The sequence below is a fragment of the Myotis lucifugus genome, unplaced genomic scaffold, assembly GCF_000147115.1.
Source record: "Myotis lucifugus unplaced genomic scaffold, Myoluc2.0 scaffold_241, whole genome shotgun sequence".
In the NCBI taxonomy this organism is placed as follows: Eukaryota; Metazoa; Chordata; class Mammalia; order Chiroptera; family Vespertilionidae; genus Myotis; species Myotis lucifugus.
The window spans coordinates 305,916-319,336 of record NW_005871289.1 but is presented as its reverse complement, the minus strand read 5'-3'; the positions used below and the strand labels follow the sequence as shown (position 1 = coordinate 319,336).

The 13,421-nt window shown below is 39.5% G+C and overlaps 1 protein-coding gene across 4 annotated transcripts in view; it reads right to left on the bottom strand.

The window, feature by feature from the left end:
• Window positions 1–229: 229 nt before the first annotated feature.
• CDC5L (cell division cycle 5 like) overlaps window positions 230–13,421 on the bottom strand; it is a 48,805-nt gene continuing 35,613 nt past the window's right edge. For 3 of the 4 annotated variants that reach the window (XM_006098579.3, XM_023762300.1, XM_023762301.1), the window contains 2 exons: window positions 1,796–2,008; window positions 230–1,074 (listed from right to left, as the gene is read on the bottom strand). In XM_006098579.3, the coding sequence (XP_006098641.1) occupies window positions 970–1,074; window positions 1,796–2,008 (318 nt within the window). In that variant the 3' untranslated portion in view covers window positions 230–969. Of the gene's footprint in view, window positions 1,075–1,795; window positions 2,009–8,354; window positions 8,493–13,421 lie in introns of those variants that run through there. The other variant, XM_023762299.1, reaches the window with a different exon arrangement.

Sequence of the window (13,421 nt, the reverse complement as noted above, 5' to 3'; positions counted from 1 at the left end):
ATAAATATCTCATGAATGAATGTATCCCTCCCTCCCTTTTAAGTCCCTAATATTCTAAGATTAGGCAAATTTTTTTGGTGAGTTCAACACATTTTTGGCCTATACTGAAACTTACAGCCAGCTACTGTCCTAAATGATTTCCTATGCATTATTATAAAGTTAAATCTTCTCACTTCTACCCATCCAGTCCCCAAATTCTACATTTGTCTGATTGACTTAAACACAGAGCTTTAATAATTAAAGTTTACTAGCCTTGTTGAAATTAATCTTTAAAATGCCTTTGTCAAAAAATATTTACAAGAAAATAACAGGTCAAGAAATCTTTTGAGCCCCAATCCATAAACTACACATGTAAGTAGCTGAGCAGAGAAGACATCGTGCCTAAAATTATATTGAGAAAAAAGAAGAGGTATTAAAAAGTTAATCTATCTTGTCAGTGTACAGACAAATGATCATTCTATGGTAAAACAGTAAAAACTAACAAAGCCACAAAAGGATTGCCTACTTAGGATTTAAGTTAAGATGCTAGTTCACCATTTGATTATCCCAGAGTTACTCATTAAATATGATACAGAGTACATATTTGCTGGTTTGTGGGCACTTTTAAGTATCCAATTACTACAAACAAAAGGCTACATTCTCAATTTTTTAGGTTTTGTTTTTATTCAAGAGTATACTCATAGGCAGCACTTAAAAATCAGGCTTTTAAAATAAAGGCCGAAACTGGAAAAAAAAATTTTCAAATGTGACACTGATAAAAGAATGATTGTCATAATTTAAACCCTAAAATGTCCTGTGGAGTGAAAGGCTTTATACACAGAATGTGTTAGATCAATATCGTTTAAAATAAACAATCAAAAGACCACAGATTATGGGCAAATTTGTCAATGAAGATAAACATCAGTTTCAGCCTTCCAGAGTACGAAAACCAGCAATTAGTTCATCTTGTGACAGAATACACACTGTGCTTCACATTTTGGACTTTAAAGATTCTTTCTCCAGCAACAAATCAGCATATCTTTGCTGAAGCTCCTTTTCTCTTTCCTGTTGTCGCTGTACATCTTCTTTTAGACACTTGAAGAGACAGATATTAAATAATTATTTCACACGTAAGTAATGAAAATTAAAAAGATCTATGGTACTTTATCATCCTACAAACAGCTGAGTTCAGTCCTGATTCTTAAGAGGCAAGCATTGCCCAAAGAGAAACAAAAATAGGGGCTACTTTAGCTATAACACAAATACTGCTAAGGCCATTCTTTGATTAGTCATATGACTACCATCATTTTGCAAAGTCTCTGCTTCTATCTCAAATAAACAAGCCATTATTATCCTATTGATACCCACGAATGCACTTTATCTTGGCAGGGGCTATCATGTACACTGAGGAAATCAAGTTAAATGTGACCAAAGCAACTTGATGCTTTGGAATGAGTATCTATATTCCCAGCACCCAAAATTACCAATCAAAAAGACATCAGTTTAATGTACCTTGGAGAGCTTTATGAATGGGATACAATTCAGTTTCAGGGGGAAAATCTCAAGGTTACTTATTCCATTTCATAATGTATCTTTACACAAAACAGAAAATTAGTGAAGGAAAAGCTTCTGTATCTTCCACTGGCCTGCTCTATCCATCCAACCCCTGGCAATTCTAGGTCAGAAAGTTTAGGCTCTCACTGGAAAAAGCGAGACAGTATCAGCTCCCTGCACAGGAAAGAAATAAAAATAGGAAAGCCCTGGGTAATTCTCTGTGGCTCTCTTTCTGAGCAAAGCTGCAAGGCAATAATGTTACCTCTAGCCTCCGGGGAATCGCAGAATCTTCATGTTTCTTGAGTTCTTCAAAAGTGCGTAACTCTAAGTAAGCCTGCTCAATTTGGTCCCATAAGTCATTCAATTGTTTCATGAGCCCCATAGCACGAGACTGGTAACCCCCAAGCAAAATTTTCATCTTCTTTTCCATCTTTGCAGCTCTCTTGGCTTCTGTCGTCATGTGACCCCTATTTATCTGGGGGGAGATCACATCAGCACACATGAGAAAAGCAGGCTAAATAACAGGACTACAAAGGCAGTATTGGTTAAAAGCAGCAGCACACTACAGTTCCTTATACTTCAGCTATCATAACACAAAATTAGGCTTAAGAAGGATCTGTCTTGCACCTGATGGATTTTACAGATTAGTCCTAAATAAAATATTTATAATAATTTCACCCATGATTCAATGGCAAAGCAGGCTTGAATTTCATAGTATGGCAATTCTATGAAAATTATTGGAAAATCGCAGTAATCTCTACTTCTGAAAATAACTTCTGCTATCTGCACTGATTTTAGAACTGGCAGTGACTCATCTTCACCACCTATAGCTCAAAAATGTACTTCTAGGAGCATGCAGAGGTGGCCCATCCTATCTAATAATAGACAAACATGGTAATTGACCAAACCTCCGCTACGCTTCCCATTGGCTAATCAGCAGGATATGCAAAAAAAATGTACTTCTACATTACACATGTACATTTTTAATAGTTGTGATCAAAACGTAACTCCTCGCCAAACCAGTTTGGCTCAGTGGATAGAGCGTCGACCTGCGGACTGAAAGGTCCCTGGTTCGATTCCGGTCAAGGGCATGTACCTTGGTTGTGGCACATCCCCAGTAGGAGGTGTGCAAGAGGCAACTGGTCAATGTTTCTCTCTCATCGATGTTTCTAACTCTCTATCCCTCTCCCTTCCTCTCTGTAAAAAAAATCAATAAAATATATTTAAAAAAAAACAAAAACGTAACTCCTCAAACTATAAAATTTTTTTGTAATGTCAAAATTCTAAATTTGGCATATAACCCATTAAGGAAAAAGAATATCACATTTGTCAACACAATTTTCTAATTTTTGAGAAGTGAAAGGACACCACGAAATTATACTGAGCACAGGTGAGATGCCTCCTCAGACCATTCTAAAATTAAAGGGAAAGAATTAAAAATGTATAAACTCACAAAAGAACAGGAGAAGGACAATTAACAGAATAAAGATTTGAACAAAATTCTAAAGCTACTGCTGGCACAAATTTCATGCATTGGGATATATATATATATATATATATATATATATATATATATATGTAAAAAGAAAACTCTCAGCTATTAACATATCAAATATTTCTTCTCTTTAAACTCTCTTAAAAAATATTGTGCTAAAGCCGAAAACGGTTTGGCTCAGTGGATAGAGCGTCGGCCTGCGGACTGATAGGTCCCGGGTTCGATTCCGGTCAAGGGCATGTACCTGGGTTGTGGGCACATCCCCAGAAGGAGATGTGCAGGAGGCGGCTGATCGATGTTTCTCTCTCATCGATGTTTCTAACTCTCTATCTCTCTCCCTTCCTCTCTGTAAAAAATCAATAAAATATATTTTTTTAAAAATTAAAAAATATATATTGTGCTAAAGATTCCAAGGAAATATGAAAATTATACTAAAAATATTTAAGTATGGGGAAAAATTAATTTAATTTAGGCAACTATATCAAGTTAGTAACTAAAAATATTTTAAAAGTGGAATACTGCTTTTTAAAAAATATATTTTTATTGATTTCAGAGAGGAAGGGAGACAGAGAGATAGAAACATCCATGTTGAGAATCATTGATTGGCTGCCTCCTGCATGCCCTCTACTGGGGATTGAGCCCGCAACCTTGGTATGTGCCCTTGACTGGAATCGAGCCTGGGACCCTTCAGCCTGCAGGCTGATACTCTATCCACTGAGCCAAACCAGCTATGGCTATAATACTGCTTTTAATATTCAATTTTAGCTTAGTTGTCTTACATCTGCCATCTGATCATTAAAATGTGAAGGAATAAAGAGATTAAGAAGTACAAATTGGAAGTTACAAAACAGTGAGGCGGATGTAAAGTACAGCATAGGGAATATAGTCAATAATATATATACTGAATCTCAACTATGTATGGTGCCAGGTGGGTACTGGAAATATTGGGGGGAACACTTTGTAAGTAAAGTATATGGTGACTAACCACTATGCTGTACAACTGAAACTAGTACAAAATATTGATAGTAACGTGTAATTGAAAAAAATTGTGAAAGAAGACATCTATATATTTTATAATATGCTCAACCTATGACTGTTCAATGCACTTTTTCTAGCCAATGCATACATGGGACAGACTACCTTCAATCAGCCCCAACTCCCCTGCCCTCCACACAACAGTAGTGTTCAACAGATTATAAAACCTTTTTGTTTAAAAAGAAAGACTCAGGAAGAACCAGACGCTGATGTAATCAGATTCACATTTCTAAGCCCTTAAACAATCCTTGCTTAAGAAGCTTGCACTGCATCTTATGGCTGATTTACCAAAAGTTCTCCCAAAAAATAATTTAGGTCACTGCATTTACAGCGGATTTACCAAAAGTTCTCAAAAAATGTTTTTAAATCATTTTATGCACTTAGAGATACACTTCAAAATCTTCTTTAAACATCTAACAAAGCTGGTATGGAGCTAGGATTAAATACATTGCTCACTTGTCACCAGACCAGCCTCCCAAATATAGTTACAATGGAAGAAAGTTTGTGCTTTAAATATGTATCAGATCTAAATTTCTAACAATCTTAAATAAAATAAAGTTCACTATAACATTACACATTTAAAGTAAGACACTTGATATAATTTTTTTAAAAAATATTTTATTGATTTTTTACAGAGAGGAAGGGAGAGAGATAGAGAGTCAGAAACACCGACGAGAGAGAAACATCGATCAGCCGCCTCCCGCACACCTCCCACTGGGGATGTGCCCGCAACCCAGGTACATGCCCTTGACCGGAATCGAACCCGGGACCCTCCAGTCACAGGCCGACGCTCTATCCACTGAGCCAAACTGGTTTCGGCGACACTTGATATAATTAAAGCTGATTATATCCATTAATAAAAGAGTGAAATTCAATTTTCAAAAAGGAGATGAGAACATCCTATCTAATAACAGAGAAACATGGTAATTAACCGTAACTTCGCTACCCTTCCCCTTGGCTAACCAGCGAGATATGCAAATTAACTGCCAACCAAGATGGCGGCCAGAAGCCAGGCAGCTGAAGCGAACAGGAGGCTTGCTTGCTCCAGTGATGGAGGAAGCCAAGGTTCCCCGCCTGCCGCTGCAGGGCTCTGAGCTTGCACTCTAAGAAACAATGTTGCAATTATAGAAGCTAAACCATCCCCAGAAACCTGCTTTCAGCCAGCAGGGATCTCAGAGTTGGAGTTGCAACAGTGTTTCAATTATAGAAGCCAAACAAACCGAGGTCTCAGAGCTGGAGCCGAGCCTCAGAGCTAAAGCCGGCTCTCAGCTCCAGTGACACCCACACAAGGTAAATAAATCCCAGAATTAAAAAAAGAAAAAAAAGAAAAAAAGGAGAGGTTGGGAGTTTCAGTCACCCGCCAGCCTGAAAACGGCCCTCAGCCCCTCGCCCAGACTGGCCAGGCATCCCAGTGGGGACCCCCACCCTGAAGGGGGTGTGACCGGCTGCAAACAGCCATCATCCCCTCATCCAGGCTGGCCAGGCACCCAAGCGGGACCCCCACCCTGATCCGGGATACCCTTCAGGGCAAACCAGCCGGCCCCCACCAGTGCACCAGGCCTCTATCCTATATAGTAAAAGGGTAATATGCAATCTGACCCTAACAGCAGAAGGACTGGGAATGACTGGTCACTATGACACACACTGACCACCAGGGGGCAGACGCTCAATGCAGGAGCTGCCCTCTGGTGGTCAGGGTGCTCTCACATGGGAGGAGCTCTGCTCAGCCACAAGCCAGGCTGATGGCTGCCAGTACAGCGGTGGTGGTGGGAGCCTCTCCTGCCTCCTCAGCAGCGCTAAGGATGTCCGACTGCAGTTTAGGCCTGCTCCCCGCTAGCAAGTGGACATCCCCCGAGGGCTGCCAGAGGAATGTCTGATTGCCATCTTAGGCCCAATCCCCCGGGGAGCGGGCCTAAACCAGCAGGTGGTCATCCCGAGGGGTCCCAGACTGTAAGAGGGCACAGGCCGGGATGAGGGACCCCCCTCCCCCCCCCCGCGAGTGCACAAATTTTTGTGCATCGGACCTCTAGTCTATAATAATAAGTGTAATATACAAATCAACCGAACGACCGAACAGCAGAATGACTGTCTGGATGACCGTCCTGAAGATCTCGCTATGACACGCACTGGCGCCAGGCCAGCCAAGGCGGGTGCGATGCAATTGGTCAGGGGGCCGCCATCGCCCCCACAATTACCCCCGAAGAGGGAGGTCCAGGCCACCCTCTGCGGGGCAATCGATGGGGGGTTGGGTGGGGGGGCTCTACAATTGATTACCCCAAAGAGGGAAGCCCAAACCACCCAGCCGGTGGCGCTGTGGCAGGTGGGTGGGTCCTCCTTCTGCACAGCGATTGATCGTAGAGTCCTGGCCAGGTAACCTGGGCCTCCCACTTTGAGGCGATCGATATTTTCATATACATTTTACTAATTTTCTTTCATCTCTGACACCTCTATCATAGAGAAAGGGCAAATAGCAATATTAAAATATTTCCTCTAATTAATTCCCTAATGTGCACAAATTTGTGCACCGGGCCACTAATATATATATGCCTAAGCAACTGAACAACTGGTTGCTATGATGCGCACTGACCACCAGGGGGGCAGATGCTCAGTGCAGAAACTGCCCCCTGGTGGTCAGTGCGCTCCCACAGCAGGAGTGCCGCTCAGCTGACCGATGGGCACCGACATCGGGTTCACAGCTGGCAAGCGCAGCTGTGGTGGCGCAAGCCTCTCCTGCCTCTGTGGCAACGCTACCAAGCAGCAGTGGTGGTGGCAGCAGCAAGCACAGTGGGGCCGGGATGAGCAAGAGCGGAGCGCTATGGCGCCCGGCCCAGGCCCCTCCCCGGCCGCCTGCTGCTTCGCACACTAGTACATCCTCCAAGGGGTCCCCTGTCAAGCCCCACCGGGCAGGGGGTGCAGCCTCAGGTCCCCTGCCCCAGCCCAGCGCCACGCAGCCTCAGGTCCCTGCTAATTGCTCGTTACAGGAAATCAGCCTCCACTGTGGGTGCAGCCATCTTGTGTTACAGAAACCCCACCTCCGCTGTGGGCGCCACCATCTGTGTGGCGGTGTGGTGGTCAATTTGCATATTCCCTCTTTATTAGATAGGATACTATTCAGTGAACAAAGTAATATATGATGATCCCAATTTAAACACCTTCCTCCTTTCATCCACACAGATGTTATGTATAGTGACTTTTTTCCTATCATATGTAATCTTTTTTTTTGGGGGGGGGGGGGAGAATCCTAATGTTTGTGCTGAAGAAGAGTGACCTACTCCAGACGTTGGAAAGCTCCATATCTGTGAAAATCCTGAGCTTTTCCCAGATACTGTGTTGTTTTGTCCAAAAAGAGAAGGCTGACCAAATCCAAAGGGTTGCTTAGCCTGAGCTGTTCCTATGGAACTACCGGAAGATGTTAAAAAAGCACTCGGCTGCTGCCCGCTGAAAAAATTAGGTGGGTTCATCTTCTGATCCATTTACTGGAAGGTTGCTGGGGTTCAACCCCAGCGGGTCCAGGGGTCCCCAAAGGTGTGGACGGAGTCGGCAAAGAAGGAATGACACAGAGACGGCGTTCAGTTGATCAGCAGCCTAGCCAGGACCTCTAGCCAAGTTCTGGTTAGGAAGTAACTTTTTTCCTATCATATGTAATCTTATAAATATGTACTCACACATATATAAAAGTACACACTCCCAAGATGTCATTTTGTGATTATGTCTAGATGGTAGGCTCTTTTCTTCATTTTTAAAATTTCTTTTTAAATTTCTCTTTAAAGTACTGGTATTTTTAGAAAAGCACCCCAAATGTTATTTTTAAATGCATAGAAAAGAAACTGTCTAAAAAAGACTGGCCAGAGACCAATGGAAAACTGATGGTCCCCAGGAGATGAATCAGTGGAACCATAAGTGTTTCCTTGGGTCATTACAAAAGGAGGCTGTATGGGACTTATAAAAGTGTAATTGTTACTTTCAAACTCACTACGTTTGTTAAGGTTACTAAGCTTAAGTAATTCCAAAATAAACACATTATACTTGGGTCTCCAATACTGTCTTCAGTTAAAGTCTGTAACAGTGAGGTTCAGAAACATTAAGAGCATCCCTCACTGAAACTCTTGCTTTGGGGCCCATAATATAACTTTATACCACTGGAAAAGCAGGTTTAAGGATACCCAAAATAAATACAGAGTTAATGGCAGCTCCACTTCCCAGTCCATCATTCAGCAATATGATCTTATAGTAGTAAAGATGTGGTTCAACCATCGAAATGTTTGCAAACAAGAGTTCATGAGTGGCTCTTTTATCTCTATACAGCTTATTTAACATTAAGTTTTATCAACAAACCTTCTCTATATTGATGAGATGCAGGTCCAAGTAAGTGATTATTGTCACATCTATCAGAGTTAGCAACTGTCAGATTGTACTCCTGCAAAGCAAGCTAAGCAGTAAGGCAAAACCTTACTAAACACCTTGGCAGGACAGGAATGTACCAACAAAGCAATCAAGTGGCCTAGCACTTGACATTTGCACAAGTTAGGAAATGAAACATAAAGTGTGTGAAACCAATTCAACCCAATACTGAGGCATAGCAGAAGCAACATAGATGTACCAAGGAGATCTCTGGTCTAGCTCTAGAGTTCTTGCTAGGAACAACCAAGACATCTGCCAGTGCCTTTAGGGGTCACAGTAGACCAGAACTTCAGAAACAGAGCATTCCAAAGTTCTGAGAACTCTTCTCCTAAAGCCTTTGCCTCCCTCCCCCGCCCTCCACCCACCCCCCCCCCAACACACACACACACACACACACACACTCACAAAGCAATATAAGCATAAGCCTGCTGAGATACAACATATAGTCCTCCACCCAGAATTGTCCACCAACTTAATCCTTACCCTAAGTTCTCACTATTTAAAGTATTAAGGGAATATTTTTCCTGTACTGAAACATCTGACTTTATAATAATGGAAGTCACTGAGAAAATGGAATCCATTATGCAGCCAATTTTGCTGAAACATAACCATTCAGTAAAGGCAGGGGTCCTCAAAGAGTTCTACAAATACACTGAGAAGAATTTTAAATGTGTTATCTGTGTTCTTTAAGTTACTTTATTTCCAAGAAGTCAATGTTACATAATATTTCTTGACTAAGTTGACTGTGCCAGTAAAATACAGGGAGAAGTATTACTTCTGGACCTAGTTTCCACCTCTAAGGAAAGCCTTTCCATTTTTATAGCTAACATGACAAAATCTACTTTTCAGCCAAACTTCCTAAACACAGCAGTTTAGATACTATTTCAAATACTATTAAATTTAATAGCAGGCCTAAATTCAGACTTCTCATTTCACTTTTGCACCTACTGGAAATTATTTCACTCAAAATAATTATGTCTTCAGATGATTTCCTATTTCCACTTAAAGTGGAAACAAATTAGAACACTTCACATTCTATTTGCACTTCCCAAATACAGTAATGACTCATTTATCTGGCATCGTCAGAAAAGGAGGTCCTCCACATGAAGGTTTCCCAGATAACTGAAGTCCACAGGAGCAGAGCGTTCATCTGCCTTGTTGCCTGCTGTACCTCAGGGCCTAGAACAGAGGCTGGCACATAGTAGATGCCCAGTAACATTCACCGAACATGTGATTAAATAAAGTACTAAAGCTCTTATTTTTAACCATTTGGTGAAAACTTTTCTACAATTATAGCTATCCCTCTTTTAAAAAAATAAATTAAAAACACGACACTGAACAGAAATTAAGCTTTTCTTATTTATTTGGGGTTTCTCTATAAACAGCAATCGCTCTACCCTCCTACCATACACCTATATGCCCTCACAGAAGCTATTAAAATTCATAGGGCTTTTTGCCACCATATTTCAATGGCATCAACATGCCATGCTTTCTAACTTTTCCTTTTCTGATATTAGCTGTCATTTCTATTTCTGTTACTGCCTTATTTTACACACAAATGTCTGGCAAGGTTCTAAAATTGATTCTGCCTCCAAAGCAGAATAAAATACATGGACTTGGTTATAATTCAGAAGTCTTTCCCACTTACTTCTGACTTGTGTCCACATTCTGATTTGATTTAACAGACTCTTATACCACCCACCACATTCTTCATAAAACCTGAGGTGGTTCTATTAGTTTTAAATGAGTATCTTATATTAATCATGAGTAACAGTTCAAAGACTAGCTCCAATAGAAACCTCTGGGTATATTTTTTTAATCCATTTAGGAGACACCAACCACGACAAAGCTGGATTTCATCATGCTTGATATACTATGATAGAGCCATAATTTAAATGCACTGTTCCAAAGTTCATGGCATCAAAAATCAAACACACTGACTGCTATGGTACACTGTGCTTACACAGAAAGGCCTATCTCCCTGAACCTAAGAGTGGAAAGGATAATTTAAGTATAGCATTTAGTTTGTATAATACAACTGGAGTTCCTTCCCCACAACAAACTTTGAATAATGTTTATAATTTAGCAATCAACTGAAATGATGAAAGAATTACCACAATTGAAATAAAATATTTATGTATTTCAAACCAGTAGAATTGTATCTTCAAAAACTAAAATAAGCTCAGACAAATCTAGTTCTGAATTAGGGATGGATACAAATAAAATGAGGAATTGTTTACTTGGGTTTTTGAGTCTCTTTTCTTCTTTTTAAAGGTTTAATGAACTTTCATTTGAAATAAGCACAGCTTACTAAATTAAAGGATTTGATTACATATCCTTTAAAAGTAACTAGTTGGGTAAACAACATCCAGGAGTCAAGAAAAGAAAAATTATTTCAAACTGTTTTATGAATATTCTTCCAAAATCACCAATACTTCAACAAAAATAGTTCAACGGAAGATTTCAGTTCCTGGTACTGAAATGAACAAAGAGAACCACATGTTTTTAATGGTGGCTTATAAATGACCCAAATAAATCTCCAAAAGAACAGCAGTGGTTCTTTCTGTACTTTTCCCTTCAAAACTCACAAGACCAATTCGACATAGACATAAAAATTACTGTACTTTATGGCACCACTTACTTTGTGACACATTTATTTGCTGTCATGAAAGTTAGTGCCTCAACAAAGTAAACGAGATTTAGGAAAAAACTTTTTTTTGCAGTTTAAACAGCACAAAATGTCCTTACCATTTGAGGCAGAAAAGAGCTTACCCACCTCAAATGAGATAATTTCTAACTAAGTGAGAGACCTAAGTATTTATATATAAATGTTACAAGAAGCTTCCAAATAGCTTTCCAATCAGCTATGATGCTGACCTTAGATCAGAATTACACTAACTACCATTTATAAGAAATGAAGCCTACACAACAGAAAACATAAAATTTAACCACTGATGTTCTACTTTCCCTGACTCTGTGAATTAAAACAGAGCAACAGCACACCCTGCTGGAAGTTAGTAATACAACCAGAATAACCAGCAACACTGGATTGCTAGGATTCCATCCACGATGAGAACTACTTCAAAAACAAATTCTAATTTCCCACTAATTGATAAAAGAGGTTCACAAACATTAGCCATTACATACCTATACATGTGATCTTAAAAATAAAAACTTAGAATAACTTCAAATAAAAAGATATTGCTTTTTCTTCTTGGATGTGTCTCTTCAGGCGGGCAAGGGCAACAAAATAAAAAATAAGCAAATGGGATTCATTAAACCAAAAAGCTTTTGGAGAGTGAAGAAAACAAAACAAAAAGACAACCTACCAAATGGGAAAAGGTACTTGCAAATGATATATCTGATAAGTGGTTGATATCCAAAATATATAAAGAATTTATAAAATTCAGCATTAAAAATAATCCAATTAAAAATGGGCAGAAGACCTGAATAGACATTTCTCCAAAGACATACAGATGGCAAACAGACATAGGAAAAGAGGCTCAACCTCACTAATTATCATGGAAATGCAAATAAAAACCAAAATATCATCTCACCTGTCAGAATGGCTGTCATCAAAAAGACAAGTAACAATGGTTAAGATGTAGAAAAAAGGAAACCTATGTGAACTGTTGGTGAAATTGTAAATTGGCACAGACACTATGGAAAACAGTATGGAGGTTCCACAAAAAAATTAAAAATAGAGCTACCATAAAGTTCAGCAATTTCAGCTGGGGCATTTATTTAAAGAAAATGAAAACATTAATTTGAAAAGATATGCACACTCCTTTGTTCACCACAGCATTATTTACCACAGCCATGATATGGGAGCAACATAGGTGTCCATCCATAGATGAATGGATAGAGATGATGTGACAGACAGCTGGTGTGGCTCAGTGGTTGAGCGTTGACCTATGAATCAGGAGGTCACGGTTTGCTGGGTCAGGGCAATAAAAAAAAAATTTTTTTTTAAATGACGATGTGATTATATTTGTGTGTGTGTGTGTGTGTGTGTGTGTAATGTAATATTACTTAGCCACAGAAAAAAAAATGCAATTTTTCCATTTGTGACAACATGTATGGACCTAGAACAGTGATGACGAACCTATGACACGCGTGTCAGAGGTGACAAGCGAACTCATTTTTTTGGTTGATTTTTCTTTGTTAAATGGCATTTAAATATATAAAATAAATATAAAAAATATAAGTCTTTGTTTTACTATGGTTGCAAATATCAAAAAATTTCTATATGTGACACAGAGTTAAGTTAGGGTTTTTCAAAATGCTGACACGCCGAGCTCAAAAGTTTCGCCATCACTGACCTAAAGGGTATATGCTAGGTGAAATAAGTCAGAGAAAGACAAATATTTCACTTATATGCGGACTCTAAAAAACTAAGCAAAGGAACAAACAAAACAGACTCATACGAAGTACAAACTGATTGATGCCAGAGGGTTGAGTGATGGGAGGATGGGCAAAAAGATGAAGGGGATTGAGAGGTACAAACTTATAATTCAAACTTGTAAGTCACAGGGATGTAACAGAGATAGGGGATACAATCAATAATATCACGGTAACTTTGTACGATGATAGATTGTCACGAGACTGCTCGTGATGATCACTTTGTAAGGTACATAAAAATCAAATCACTATGTTGTACAACTGAAATTAATATTATATTGTATGTCAACTATACTTTAATTAAAAAGACCTTTATACCCTGCTGGCTCAGCTGGTTGGAGCATCATCCCATACACCAAAAGGTTGAGGGTTCAAACCCTAGTCGAGGTGTATATGGGAGGCAACCAATCATGTTTCTGTCCCTCCCCCCTCCCCCCCCCCCCCCCCCCGGCTTTTTTTTTTTTTTCTTTTTCTTTTTTTTCCCTTGGGGGGGAAAAAAAAGAAAAAAAAAAACCTTCCTTCTCCCAAATTTTTTTTTTTAAAAATATTTTTTATT